At 36.5% G+C, this 16423-nt stretch overlaps 1 protein-coding gene across 1 annotated transcript; it reads right to left on the reverse strand.

Annotated features, from left to right (window-relative positions):
- Positions 1-993: 993 nt before the first annotated feature.
- On the reverse strand, positions 994-5880 carry LOC141403116 (uncharacterized). Its single transcript, XM_073985281.1, has 3 exons — positions 5187-5880; positions 4264-4919; positions 994-1008 (listed from the first exon to the last, which is right to left on the reverse strand). Exons 1-3 carry the CDS (start codon positions 5878-5880, stop codon positions 994-996), a joined length of 1365 nt encoding a protein of 454 aa, XP_073841382.1.
- Between the last annotated feature and the right edge of the window lie 10543 nt (positions 5881-16423).

A 16423-nucleotide genomic window follows, 5' to 3' on the forward strand; every position in this document is an offset into this window, starting at 1 on the left:
GTACTATTTAGTACTTTTCGTACACATAAGCACGAATTTCCAAAACTACCTTCATATCTCAATCCTACACTACAACAGTAACCTTAATTCCAAATTTCAGGTTTCCAGCTCTTTACGTTCACCCAAATCTAAATTGTACTAAATTTAGTACTTTTCGTACACATGATTGGTAATTTTCCAAACCATTTCCTTTTAGAAGCACCACTTCCCAACCTTGATTTCCATACCAAATTCCTATATTCCTGGGGCCTATTATTGATTTCATTAATTATTTAGCGATTTCATCAAATTACAGATTTTGAAATTGAATAGTTATGACTGTACATCTCCATATACGATAAAATTCTTAATTGCAAATAAATCGTGGTAATATGCACAATTCTATTGCACTTTCATTGATTTGCAAACATTTAGTTATTACCAAAAAGTCAGGTCCATACAGTTTTTAGTTGTTGTTATTTCTGACCGATTTCTGAATTTATTCCCCTAATGTTGTTGTCTTCAACAGCAACTCATTTGTTCATGTGCGTAATTGATGTTTATACACCATTATCACCAACTGCGACATCTGTTGCAATGGAAGATAACAAATGTCTTGTCTTTCTATTATTTAGTGGCTTACGATAAAATAAGTGCGCCTAGAAGTAAACTACAAAATTTGAAATTATGTGTGATCTCTTACGATATCAAGAAGTTATGGCATTGTTAATTTTACACATGTCTTGCAGAGGGCCAACTAAGTGAATAAGTACGTAATAGTAATGAAAAATAAGGATTTTTGTTGTTGTTATTTTTTGTGGTTCCAGGACGAATTTTCTAAAACCCGGCCTTATCTCGCACATTTGCATCAACAGTGACCCACTGGTAAAATTTCAAGCTCCTAGCTTTAGCCGTTTTGGCTGGGCGTTGATGATGAGTCAGTCAGTCAATCACTTATCACCAAGCTCATTTATATATATAGATAAATGAAGTACTATTACATATATAAATGAATTACGCCGAGTTATTCTAGAAGAATGAACAAAGTCTATTTTAATTTCATAAATATAATTTTAATCTAAATTATGATTTTGAGACATTTTTGTCGTGCCCCTATTTTTTATCATTCCCGTACGCCAATGTATTTATTAAGAAAAAAATGCTTTAAACAGGTTTTTTGTTTATATGTAATCTGTCAATGAAACGATAATTCCCGTTAGTTTTAAAGATAATCGAAAGAAGTGAAAAATATAGTCAGTTGTTTGAGAACTGTTGAAGCGTTTAGTGTTTTTTGTGCATGTTCCCGAAAATTTGTCGTTTCCGTGCTGAGTGTTTTTTCCGTTATTTATATTATAATTTCCAAATTTATGATAATGGTGTATTCATTTCTTAAGCCTTTATTGAATTATATTATAATTCGTAACAAATTTTGAAGATTTCCACATTTAAATACAAGAATAATCACGTTTCCATCATTACCGTGCTTAGTTTCTAACTACGGTAATGGCAAAAAAGACCCATCGCTTACTAATGCATAATATTGTACTGGTTGATAAAACTCCGACAGTGTTCCCTTGTTCTCTTTTGAGTTATACCACCACAAACTTACATTAAAACATTGACGTAAGTTGCATCCACCAACACTCGTCTCATACATTGCATTGCAGTTATTTGGAAAATGTGTATGCGAATTTATACAACCAAATTCAAACTGCGTTTCTTGGGTGGCACTTTGGCCTTTTTATTTTAGGCCATTTTTGATGAGGAAATTTGTTTTGTAAGTGATTTGTTCGTATATTTTAATTTCGATAGTTGTTTTTTTATGGTTGAAGAATATATGGGTTTTCAGAATACCAATTGCAATTCTTGAAAATGAAAAATGAATAATGTTGGTTACAAAAATATTTTCTCTGCGTGTCTTAAGGTTTAACTAAAACATGTAAGAAAGTATCAGTCGGCTTTGCCGACAGCGATATACCCTCAGCCTGTGTGAGCTGAAACTTTCAGGAAAATATATGATAGAAATATGTTTGCAACATTTTGCAATATATCTCAATTTTATTGGTTTGGGTACTAACATATTTTTTATGTTAGAACATAGAAAGAATTTTTGTCAAAGAGGGTAAGAACAGGGCTCTCGCATATTTTATAATAAAGAGCTGTGTACAGTGCAATAGAAGACACAGAAGCAACGACGAGAGGATAAGAAAATGGTTTTTTCTTTGACGGTGTGTATGCGGCCAAACGCTAGTGTTTCGTGTTGTTGTTGTTGCCATTTATTCTTCAGCAGATTTTTTTCTGTAACTCACAGCCAAATCGTAGAGAAAAAGGAAATATGTACTGGGTTATTATTTGTTGTTCTGTTTGGTCGTTATTGCGAGAAATGCAATTTGATTTATTCTGGCAGTTTCTTCTGGCCTATCTTTCAGTGTGGGCCGCTCTAGTCGGTAAAGTGAATAAACCCAGCAAAAAAAGTCCTCCCAAAATCATGGATTTTGTAAGGGATTTTCGGCAGCCGTAACTACTCGCAAACCCCCTTTCTTCCCCATTATTTTTACAAGGGCATGTCGCACTCAGTTTGTAGTTATTTTGTGACCACTAGAATAACTAGTTATTCTGTGGCCATTAGAAGTTGAAAAGTTGATGAGGGCAAGAGCTTTTTCTTGTCCTGTCGGGTGCGAAAATAAAGTCCTAAAATCCACTTTCAATAAAAAACTATATTTTTATATTCACAAAAAATAAACTCCAGGAACTTTATTATTTCAACTTAAGTGATAGACTGTACCAATAAGACTGAATGTTACTTAGAAAAAACAAAAATGGATTTTGTCTACGTGACAAGATTAATGTTTTATAAACGGTACCAAAGAACTAAAATTTCTTGTGTTTTAACCAATCAGATCGTGGGTGATTGTTACGCCTATGATGTAGTATGTTTGTTTTTGCATGTTCGATGTTTTGTTGGTACGATAATTCAACTGCAGCAAAATGACCCTGTGGCACTTGTCCATCATCACCTGGGTTTGTTGAGACTACTCGAGCTAACGGCCATTTTATTGGTGGTGTAGAATCTTCCTTGATGAGAACCAGGTCATTCACTTGAATGTTTGGTTGAATACCAGTCCATTTAGGCTTCTGTTGAAGCGACTTCAGGTATTCATTGCGCCAACGATCCCAAAAAATTTGATGAATGCATCGTATAATTTGGTATCTTTTTAAAGATGAAGGAATATGATCAATAGTTGTTGGTTCCACTACTGTAGTTATTGGCCGACCAATCAAAAAATGTGCTGGTGTAAGTGGTTGAAAATCGTTAGGGTCGCTAGACATTGATGTAAGTGGTCTGCTGTTGACAATAGCTTCTGCCTGACACATGACGGTGTGCAACTCATCGAAGGTTAAAATATTTACTCCAACTGCTCTCTTTATGTGGTATTTTGCTTGCTTCACCGCACTCTCCCACAGTCCACCAAAATGAGGAGAGCGAGGGGGTATGAATCTCCAATCGATACCCAGCTGACGACAACTCTCATGGACAAGTTTTTGGTGAGACTCAGATAAAAATGATGCAAGTAATTCTCTTAACTCTCTATTTGCACCGATGAAGTTTGTTGCATTGTCGGAGTAAATTGTTGAGCAACGACCTCTACGGGATACAAACCGTTTCAATGCAGCTATGAATGCGTTCGTTGTTAAGTCCGGTACCAGCTCAAAATGTACTGCCTTCACGCAGAAACATATGAAAACTGCTATATAAACCTTTATGGGTGACCTCCCTCTTATTTGTTGTGTTATGAAAAACGGACCACAATAATCAACGCCCGACACTGCAAAAGGGAATGACTGCTGTACTCGGTCTTTAGGTAGGGCACCCATCACCTGTGTTTCTGTGACCGGTTTATATCTATAGCAAAGTATGCAATTGTGAATGATTTGTCTGATTGTCCGTTTTCCATTAATAATCCACATACTTTCTCGAAGAATATTGTGTAGGGTGAGTATACCTGCATGTGAATGCTGTCGATGAAAGTGCCTGATGATAGTATGAACACACGGATGGTTGGGTGGTAGTACAATCGGGTGTATTGTAGTGACTGGCAGATGTGAATTTTTTATACGGCCGCCAACACGTATTAAGCCATCACTTAAAAATGGTGACAATTGTGAGAGCTTAGATCGTCGATCTACCTGTTTATTAGCTCGCAAACAACGGAATTCCTCTGCAAAATACTTTCTTTGGATAGTCCCGCATGCAGCAAGGAAAGCATTGTTTATTTCCGTTACCTTCAAGGCTCCATGATTGGTGTCTGCTTTGCGCAGCTTTCCGACATAGCGAATAATATAAGCAATGATCTTTAACATTTTCTCATAGTTGTTGATGTACTTGTGGCAGGAAATCCAGTCATCATTAACAATTGCTACTAAAGCTACCTTTGTCTTTCGAATTTCACAGACTGATTCCTCTGGATGTGGTGTAATTTCATCTGGCCAACATTCGATGTCTTCTCTCAGGAAAGGAGGTCCATGAAGCCACAGGTCGTTCTCGATCAATTGTGAAGCCGTTGCACCTCGTGACACAATATCTGCAGGGTTAAGTTGTGAGGGGACATGGCGCCATTTGATGGACGGACAATATTGGTGAATTTTGATTACACGATTTGAAACAAACGTCGTCCAACGTGTTGGTTCTCCAGCAATCCAACACAACGCAATTGTTGAATCTGACCAACACACTATGTTTTTTGGAGCCACGGGAAGTAGTGAGAGCACCGAATTCAAAAGTTGAGCAGCAAGCAGCGCTGCACATAATTCTAGCCTGGGCAATGTTGTGGGTTTAAGGGGAGCAACCCTAGATTTGGAGCACAAAAGTGACGAAAACACTTCTCCTGATTCATGTGTTACGGCATAGATGCAAGCCCCATATGCTTTTGTGCTGGCATCTGCAAAGACATGAACGTTAGTATAATTATTGAAAACAACAAACCTGGGTATTTTAATTTGTGCAGTGAGTGACAGCTGTAGGCGAATATCAGACCACTCCATCATAATATTTTGCGGTACTGTTTCATCCCAGTGACATTTGAGTGACCATATGCTTTGCAGGAGAAGTTTGCACCTAACCACTAAGGGGTTGACCAATCCCAAAGGGTCAAACAATCTTGCCATCTCCGATAAGACAGCCCGTTTGGTGATCCTGGATGCAAAACCATTCATGTTGTTATAGGTGTAAGTAAAAACATCTTCGGTTGGTGACCACTTAAGTCCGAGTGTTTTGATGTATTGAAAGTCATCCACAGTGATGATTTCCTCACGATCTGGCGGTGAAATGTCGTCCAATATCTCCTCATTGTTTGCACCGAATTTCCGTAACACAAATCCAGATTTTTTAAGAAGTTCCGTCACTTGCCTCTTAATTTCAATGGTGTTCTCTATTGTGTCGCTACCAGTTATGAGATTGTCTACGTAAAAATCTCGCATTGTTACATGTGACCCCAATGGAAAATTAGGTGCTTCCGCCTCTGCCGCTGCTTGAAGACTTTTGACAGCTAAATAAGGGGCACAGCTCGTGCCGTACGTTACTGTATTTAGCTTGTACGTTTGCAAAGGTTCTTGTGGCGAAAACCTCCATAAGATACATTGCCAGCGACAATCCTCATCATTTACCAGCACTTGCCGATACATTTTGGCAATATCGGCCACCATTGCATATTTATGGAAACGAAAACGAGTTAAAATGGAATAGATATCCTCCTGTAACGTAGGCCCAACTCGTAAAATGTTGTTTAGAGACAGACCGTTTGATGTTTGGCAAGAGCCATCAAAAACAACTCGCAGTTTTGTTGTCGAACTGTCTGCCTTTGTTACGCAGTGATGTGGTATGTAATTGAACGACGCAGTCATATCAGTGTTTGCTACTGTCATATGTTTCATTGCAATGTACTCACGAATGAACTCACCATACTCTCTCCTTAAATTCTCATCTTTTTGCAATTTCCTCTCAAGAGAATAAAATCGGCGCTGTGCTATTTCTAATGGTGACCCTAGTTCATTCGGAGATGTTTTAAATGGCAATTTCACTATGAAGCGGTTTGTTGTTGGGCACCGGTATGTTGTCTGTTCATAAAATCGCTCACACTCTTCTTCTTCTCTATTGAGTGATTTTGCTATTTCCTTTGTGCACTCTTCTATACTCCAGAATCTCTCCAAAATTGCATCAACCGTTGGCTCGGTTGTTGTTGTTATGCAATGGTAATCAGGCTGATGAGAACAATGTATGCAGACAAATGAAAAATAATTATCCGTTCTTTGTTTTGTTATTGCGTTTGGCAGTGGGGAGTTTGTTATCAATTCATCTTTAAACCGAGGTGAATTTTTATGCAAAGCAATGAGTGATGATTGATCAGCTGTGTTTTGTATCAACGTGTTTTGTTGATTTATTGATGAACCAGCAACAATCCAACCTAGTTTTGTTTTTTGAAGAATTGGTGTTGTTGCTCTTTTTACTTGACCAACAAGTAGAATGTCATAAAAAAGTGATGCTCCGATGAGCAGATCAACGGGGCCAGGAATATTAAAACACTTGTCAGCCAATTGGATATTACTTGGGATGTCCCATTCTTTTGTGTTTATCTTCGTCTGCGGTTGGTATGACGTAATCGATGGAATTATAACAGCGTTTATCGTGGAAGAGAACCCAGTAGTGAGGGATTTAATGGCAAGCGAACAATTTGTGAAGGCACTTGTTTTGTTTGATGCAATACCGCTTATTTCCATATTTACTGTGTTGCGGGGTACTCGTAAGTATTGGGCAATGTGCTCTGTGACAAAATGAAGTTGCGACCCCGAATCTAACAATGCGCGTGCAATTATCGATCTTCCTTTTAGAGACTGCAATTCTACTTGTGCTGTACCGAGAATGACTGGGCAATCTTCATTCGAAATATGCATTGTGGATGATGACATAGTTTCTGGTGACAAAGTGATAGGTGGTGGTGGGGCAGTGACAGTGGCGGTTGATGGCTCCTGAGAAGTTTTACCTTGTTGTCTGTGAAGTAAGGTGTGATGCAATCCATTGCAATGTTGACATCTGTTGGACGACGGACACTTCGATGCGATGTGGTTACCTCCCAGGCAATTTAAGCATAGTTTGTAAGCTTTAACTGCACGGAATCTTTCCGTTTCAGGCATATCAATAAATTTGCGGCAATTGAATGGGTTATGGGTGGGTGAAGTTTTACAAAACCAGCATTGAGTTGCATTCGATGCTACGAATGATACAGTGGGAAATTTCTTCGAAGATTGCGATGGTTTCTGATGAAAAGATCTCCCATGAGATCCATGTTGTTCCTTTTTTGAAGATTTGTGCGCAATTAGGTCCAAGCTCTTACATTTTCTTTCCAGGAATGACGAAAGGTCTTTTAACTCTGGTAGCTTCAGATCGCTGTTGATTTCTCCATTGTCCCAATTAGCAAATATTTCTTCCTCCCATTTTGCTTGGGTATCTGCATCCAATTTAGAGACAATAAGGTGAAGCAATATTCCATTCGCTATCTGGTCTTTGGAAGCTATAGATTGGAGTGCACGAACGTTACCATTTACAGAATCGATGAAATCTCTTAATTCAGTTACTGTGTGTTTGGTGAAATCTCGTATGGCAAATATTTTTTCAATGTGTGATTGAAATATGAAACGTTTGTTATCATATCTCAACTTCAGTATGTTCAATGCTTCTTCATAATTTTGTGGTGTCATCTCTAGAGCCTGGATTAACCTCGCTGCTTCTCCTGTGAGGCAGGATCGTAAATACTGAAATTTTGATAGTGAAGAGAGATCAGAAATATCGTGCACTGACAGACAGAACATGTTGTAAAAATCAGTCCAATCAGTATACTCTCCGCTGAACTTGGGCAGATGTAGTGTAGGGAGTGTTGGACGAGCTTGTTGTTGTGCCGATGATGAAAATATGCGCGTGCTACTCATTGATGGATCCGTAACATTCAATTTAAGACTTGACATCCGCTCGAGAACTTTAGACTTTATGTTGAAATAAGCCTCTTCAAAAACCGACCTGTGATCCATCTGGAATTGTGACTCGTCAAGGATTTCTAATTGACTTTGGATTTCTTCAAATGAATGAAAGCGATGTTCCAATAAAGACAACTTAACCTCCAATTGGTGGATAGTGAGTTGTTCGAATTCCACAAGATTGTTGTCTTCTTTAATCATAGTTTTTACCAAATTGTCACGATGCAGCTCCTTAGGCCGAATTGCGTTGTTGCCGACGCCATTTTGAGGATTAGTCTGTGGTTCCGATTCATCGAGAAGATTTACAGCGTTTTGTTCCATAACTAATTTGACCGAACCAGAAATAAACCAGGAATGATAACATCCGGCTCGAAGGACCTATGATGAGGGCAAGAGCTTTTTCTTGTCCTGTCGGGTGCGAAAATAAAGTCCTAAAATCCACTTTCAATAAAAAACTATATTTTTATATTCACAAAAAATAAACTTCAGGAACTTTATTATTTCAACTTAAGTGATAGACTGTACCAATAAGACTGAATGTTACTTAGAAAAAACTAAAATGGATTTTGTCTACGTGACAAGATTAATGTTTTATAAACGGTACCAAAGAACTAAAATTTCTTGTGTTTTACCCAATCAGATCGTGAGTGATTGTTACGCCTATGATGTAGTATGTTTGTTTTTGCATGTTCGATGTTTTGTTGGTACGATAATTCAACTGCAGCAAAATGACCCTGTGGCAAATTTGACTTGGGACTCAACAAAAGTAAGTTGAAAAAAATTCTATTTTTAGAACAGTTGATGTAGAGATTTTTTTAAATTTCATCACACTTCTTACTTTTATTTTACTTTATTTTATTTCGCTCGCTGTGCGAGTTGAACACACGAACCCTCTGATTTCTAGCCAAAGACACTACATACTATGCCAAGCACACGAACATTAAGGGTTGCTTAAGAACTTAAATGTGCAGTGCACACGTGCACCACGAACTGTTATTTTTTAATTTAAAACAAGTAAGAACGGCGTTAAGTTCGGCCAGGCCGAATTTGTTATACCCTCCACCACAAGTTGTATTGAAGTAAAATGGAATAATTAGTTTCCTTTCGTGTATGAAGAAGACTTAATACTAAATTTCAGTAATTTCGGTAAAACAACGTGAGGCACCATTCTATGGGGGCTATTTCAAAACGTCGATCTATACCGACAAATTTTTGACGGAAAGTTTTTAGGCTCAAAGAAGACAAAATACCAAATTTCTTATATTTCGGTAAGAGAATAAACTAAAAAATACCGAAAATCAAGAAGTAAGTTTCTATGGGGATATAGGAAGACGTGTACCTATACTGATAATACTCTTCTGGAATATTTTATAACTCTTGGAAGACGAAATAACGAATTTCAGCCATTTCTGTTGGATATTGACGTCACAATCTTCAGTATTACGAAAATCCGGAGGTATCGTTCTGTGGGGGCTATATCGAAACGTGGACCTATACCGACGAATTTTAGTCAGAAATGGGACAATATAAAAGCGTGGACCTGTACAGACATATTTCTGGCGAACAGTTTTATATCACATTGAAGACTAAATACCAAACTTCAGCCGTTTTGGTGGAATATTGAAGACACAACCTTCAAAATACGAAAAATCAGGAGGTACCTTTCCATGGGGGCTATATGAAGGCGTGGACCTATACCGACAATTTTAAAGGAAAAGTTTAAGTACCCGCAACGAAGTCTTAATACCAAATTTCAGCCATTTCGGTGGAATATTGAGGCCACAACGTTCAAAATACCGAAAATCGGGAGGAAACGTTCTATGGGGGCTATATGAAGGCATGGACAGATACCGACAAATTTCTGGGGTAAAGTTTTATAACACCAACGTAGACTAAGTACCAAATTTCAGCCATTTCGGTGTGATAATGAAGCTAAAACCTTAAAAATACCGAAAATCGGGAGGTACCGTTCTATGGGGGCTATATGAAGGTGTGGACTGATACCGACAAAATTCTGGGGGAAAGTTTTATACCTCAAAAGAAGACTACGTACCAAATTTCAGCCATTTTGGTAGGATAATTAAGCTAAAACCTTCAAAATACCGAAAATCGGGAGGTACCGTTCTATGGGGGCTATATGAAGGCATGGACAGATACCGACAAAGTTCTGAGGAAAAGTTTTATACCACCAACGTAGACTAAGTACCAAATTTCAGCCATTTCGGTGTGATAATGAAGCTAAAACATTCAAAATACCGAAAATCGGGAGGTACCGTTCTATGGGGGCTATATGAAGGTGTGGACCGATACCGACAAAATTCTGGGGGAAAGTTTTATACCCCTAAAGAAGACTACGTACCAAATTTCAGCCATTTTGGTAGAATAATTAAGCTAAAACCTTCAAAATACCGAAAATCGGGAGGTACCGTTCTATGGGGGTTATATGAAGGTGTGGACCGATACCGACAAAATTCTGGGGGAAAGTTTTGTACCCCTAAAGAAGACTACGTACCAAATTTCCGCCATTTTGGTAGGATAATGAAGCTAAAACCTTAAAAATACCGAAAATCGGGAGGTACCGTTCTATGGGGGCTATATGAAGGTGTGGACCGATACCGACAAAATTCTGGGGGAAAGTTTTGTAGCCCTAAAGAAGACTACGTACCAAATTTCAGCCATTTTGGTAGGATAATGAAGCTAAAACCTTAAAAATACCGAAAATCGGGAGGTACCGTTCTATGGGGGCTATATAAAGACGTGGACCGATATATCCCATTTTCAATACCAACCATCCTGCAAGTAATAAAAACTTCTGTACCAAATTTTGACTCTCTATCTTTAAAATTGCGAGCTGTATCTTGATTTCAACAGACAGACAGACGGACGGACGGACGGACAGACGGACATGGTCAAATCGACATAGAATTTTATGCTGATCAATAATATATATACTTTATAGGGTCTCCGACGAATATTTCGATGTGTTACAAACGGAATGACAAATTTAATTATACCCTCCATATGGTGGAGGGTATAAAAACTCGCGTGCCGACAGTGAGCGTTGAACACAACACAACCCTAGGATTTATTGTCGGACACACACTCACTGTGCCACCATCCTTATTACTTAGTGAGGAGCAAAGTAAGTAGGTTTGCCTTGTAATTTTTTTAAGAAGTATCCCATTACTTTTCAGATTACTTGTAATGGGAAAAGAAGCTTATTTACATTACTTTGTAATGGGTTACGTAATGACTAATGGATCCGAATTTTTGCTGGGAATAAATCAATGTCTTGTGTTTTCTTAAAGTAATAGTGTTTTTTAGTAAACTAAAACCCAATACATTTTATAATTGTACAATTTTTAATTGAATCTAAAAAGTTGAATGGACATATGCTGTGGCACAAAGAAGAAATCGCATCTAATATTGGTAATAACATCAATACATTTATCATATATATATACATACAGTTAGACAACAAATGCATTGCAAAAACCAAAATTTTAGAATATTTAATATTAATTGTTCGTTTACGGCAACCAATTATGTAAAAACTATACTTGTTTTTGTTTAAAGCTCTTGCCATTGGCCCTTAAAACAATATTTCATCAAAATATGCAAAGTTTGTTTGCGATTTATAAAAATACGTTCAAAAATAAGAATTAACTGCTACTTGGGAGTGACAATAAAAGTATTGCAAAAATTGCCAAATCTATGCTTTCTTGGAGAATTACCAAAAGTGTGTTCCTTAATGAGTTGTCTATCCACTTTGGACATTCATTAGAGCTTTAGTGAGCTTAGTTAACACAAAATTAAGGCTCGGCATGTTACACTCTAAGGGTACTGGTTCCCCAATTTTTAGTAAATTTTGATCTTTCGTTTGAGAACCTTTTCTTGAGTTGTTTCTTAAAATGGGCCCAACAATTTTATAAGGGTTGATATCAGTATATTGGCCCGAGGTATTTATTAGTTCAGTGTTGTCATATTACGTCAGCAATTTACACAAATAATAGTACGGTTACACTAGAGTTTTTCCCGGGTTAACCCACTTCGAGAAGATTTATTTGACGTTTGCGCTATGAAATTTACATTTTTTTTACTGCCTTTCAGAATAATGACTATTAAATATTTTCTAATGATGTCTTCCCAATCATTATTATGTCCGTGAACCCGATTTCGCATACTTTTTTGCTTGAAAAAGAATATAGTACCCAAAAATTTAGTATTTCAGCATATCCAGAAGGTATAATTTCCATATTTGATGGGTTTTATTAGATTTAGCACACTGTTTGGGATTTATTACGAAGGCAGAGGATAATATCTATCCATTTCTATCAATTCTTATTTTAGTCCTTATTTGTTTTAAATTGCAGATAAACTTTGTATATTTTGACGGAATATTGTTTCATGACCAATAGCAAGAGTTTTGCACAAAAAACCGTGTAGTTTTTAAAATTTTGGCCTTTGCAATACATTTGTTGCCGAACTGTATATGTATTTGAAATACGGGTGTACCTATTTATTACATTATATAACCATTTGATTCCAGATACCGATTTCCCACTGACGATTTTAACTTTGACAGGAGAAAGTGTTTTATTTCACAACTAACGAGAAGTGTACAATGCAAGGCGAATTTAACAAGGTGATCCAATAGTTGACGTTAGGTTGTAGTCTTCATTTGCTGTCAATTTTTTTTTTGCGCGAAATATCCACAAAAGTTAGAAGAAAACGTTTAAATATTATTCGCGAAGCTTAAACAAAGATGTTGTACACAAATATTTTTTATAGAAGCGAAATATTTTTTTTTTTTTATTTTTGATTAAAAATATGTTTTAACAGCAAATGAAGACATCAGTTGGTATTATTGTATCACCTTCTTTCTTACACCATGGTACAATGATATTTCTATATTTTTGTTTTCTTCTGTTTAAAAGTGTGACACTACATTATTTTGTACTTTTTTATGAAATATCCTATTCAATTTTTCTTTCATTAAAGTCTGTTATGTATTTCTTGTGCGATGTGGAATTTTGTGTATGTACTTACGCATCTGTTGTTGCTTTTGTATTTGTTATTTCTATGCATTTCGATAAAAGAAAAAAACACATCCTTTTATAAATGTATATGTATGTTTTTTGTGGCTTTTGGGTTTGTATTTATATAACATCCAAACAAATATTTGTTTGCACCCAAACATATATTTGTTTGCAGGACCCAACATATGTTACGTTTGGGACTGGTTACCAAAAAACATCTGTTGCTGCAAAATATGTTTGGAACATATGTTAGAGAGGTATTTTTCTCCTCCGTGTATGGACTGATCAAAATACGGCCACACAACCAACACCCTTTTCTTAAAATTTATGTATTTAGAGTTTTCGGAATTTGGCCTTTTTGGATTTGAATTAAAACTAAATGTGTTGCGTACCATTTTGGAAGTTGACCTTATTTTTGGGAGTCATTTCTTTTCGATAGATATCGCGCCCGCCTACTATTTCAGTTAGTTTCCGTATAATTTAGAACTTATGGACGGAACACTAGGTCAGGATGCATGGACTTGCGCACAAAAACATACTATCGCTCTAAACAGGACCACGAGTATATATATTTCCAAGGCTCTTCCAATAGATCCCAAACGTTTAAACAAAAATGTTGAACTTTTGTTATGAACCATTTTCGAAGTTAAACTAAATTTGGACAAGATTAATGAAGGCCAAATTTTGGATCGGCTTATCCGTTCGAGAGATATCGTGCGCTCCATAAGTGTTTTTTTACACCTTTCGAGCTATTTTCTCGGGAAGTATGGATTTGCCTCTGATCGAACATAAACCGTCGTTATGGAGGCTGCGAATGCAAGTTGTTACAACAAAAATTAAAGTGATTCGGGAGCATGTCATAAAGTGAACTTATCTGAAATTTTGTGTGGTAGGTACCCGAAGGAGTGGACATATATAGTCCATATTAGAACCTGATCTATATCTAGTAGATATATAAGGATGTGTAAAGTATGCACCAAATCGGTCACAGCCTTCAAAAGTTATCGTGTACACAATTTCTCCGAACATTTTAGAAAATTTGTGTGGGCCCATCTTCGAACATAAACTAAGTTTGGACAAACTGTTGTATATATAATTGTCCCCCAAACATTCCATACGGGACAAGGGAGACTTCTCTCATATCAATGAGTGCACCCCGATTCATATTAGCACAATGTGGGACCCACTGTTTATCGCCGAGTCCGAACCGCGTGTCTTAAGACACCACTTTGTAGAGAAGTTTTTCATGGCTGAAATGCTCAGGAAATTTCGCCAACATTACTGAGGGGTATTTTGCCACCGTTGAAAATTTTGATGTTGACTGGCCGGGGAATCGAACCCACGACCTTCGGCGTGCAAGGCGGGTATGCATACCATTGCACCACGGTGGCACCTAACAAAATATTACGATACCCAAAATTTGGTTCGGATATTGCTAGATCGATTCCAAATTAAACTAATTTTGGGCAAAATATTACGAAGTGTATAATTTGGTTTGAATCGGTTAATCCGTTCGAGAGCTATCGTGCGCACCAGCCAGACAGACCGACGTACGGACATCGCTAAATCGACTCCACATTTTCGTAAAAATCGCTTTATTTGGGGTTGCTAAGCACACCGGCTAACTAATTTTTTGATTTAGTTATAGACAAGTGACCTTGTTATGCCCATTTTTACAAACTGAGTTAAATAATTATTATAAAAATAACAAGTAAAAAGATCTTAGTCGGCTTTGCAGACAAAGATATAACTTCAGCCTGCGTGAATTGAAACTTTCATCCACGAACAGGCCGAATACCGGCTATAGAACCAAAATGGCTTGTTTGAATAATAATATTGGGCACTTCTAAAAAAACGAAAATGATTGAAATCCGCTGTAAAAAATATTCTGCCCGTATAAATATGGAAATCTATGAAACCTCGTTTTTCTCCACATTTACCATAATAAAATCAAATAAGTGAGTAACCCAAAGGAACTAAAGGTATTTTCGTCTTTAATAGACGATTTTTTTCAAGTTTTGTATCATTGTGTTTTTGCTTTATTTTATTTTCTATCTTGCAAGAAGTTTTATTAACATGTTACGGCAATTGGTCTTCTAAGACAATTGCTGAATGTTGTTAACACATTGTAACCAAAATTTGTTTTCAAAGACTAAATTTTGTGGTATGTTAACTTAGTAGAAATCTAAATGAAACTTGTACCAAGATATTTGCTGCACACTGTGTTAACGCTCGAAAATTCATTCACATTTATTGTGGGCGACATTTAATTATTCCTCTAATATAATTATAATAGATTAGATAATTAAGTATTCTTGTACATCATTGCTTTCCAAAGAATAAATATACTATCTACAATTATCAACAGTCTTCCATTATATTTTCAGGATAATTTAAATTAATGTAAATGCCAACGAGATGGTTTCGAGGAGTACTGGTGTCATTGCCAGTCGTAGGCCACATTTTTCTATTCAATTAAGCGGCACATGACATGCCGTGACGCATGAATTTGCATTTCATTGTTTCTTAATTTTAAAATGAAAATTCTTGGCACACTCTTGTCATTAAATGTCAAAAACCATGTAAACAACTTGTGGGGATTTCCACACACACACATACACACACTCATACAAACATAATCTGACGGGTAGAATGCAAATCATGACAGAGCTACTATCTAATCTTCAATGTTCATTTGAATAACAAAGGCTCATTTGGTAAGGGAATGTTCCAATTATATGGCTTGTCATTATAAACATGAGTTAATTGAATATTAGAGTAGCTTGCTGTATTTGCAATTGGTTTTTAGGGAAGGTTTTGTGGCATTGTTAGAGTAAGACACTTTTTGTGGTATATTTCTTCCAACCTAATATATATAAAAATACCACGATTTCGTATGTAGTAATATTCATTCCGACTAATTATGTGGATTAAATACCTACTTAAAAATAACAAATGTATAATGAAATTACAGTGGATGAAATGAAAATTAATTTATAAAGAAAATACAAAACTAGTGTTAATCTTGATGTATAAATTATTTGGAAAAAAGAAGCTATACAGAAGATAAGCAGGGAGGGATTGCCGAAGGGGAACATATTATTTTTGAAAAACAGAAAAAGTAGGTTGTAGCCATTTTCAGGTTTGTTGGCCATATAAAACAATCGAAGTATGGTTTTATGAAACAATTATGGTTTTCTGAAAACAACCCCCAGATGACATACAGACCAAATTTTTCGTATACGCGTTCAATATATACATAGTTAAAAAATCGTAATTTAAAAATCAGCTTGACAATTCTTGTGAAAAGAATAAAAAATTTACAAAAACAGGGGGCAAGTAGCTGATTATTTGGCAAAAAAATTATCTTAATAATTTCT

The sequence above is a fragment of the Musca autumnalis genome, unplaced genomic scaffold (genome assembly GCF_047663935.1).
Source record: "Musca autumnalis isolate F117 unplaced genomic scaffold, ASM4766393v1 scaffold_4, whole genome shotgun sequence".
NCBI classification, from domain to species: Eukaryota; Metazoa; Arthropoda; class Insecta; order Diptera; family Muscidae; genus Musca; species Musca autumnalis.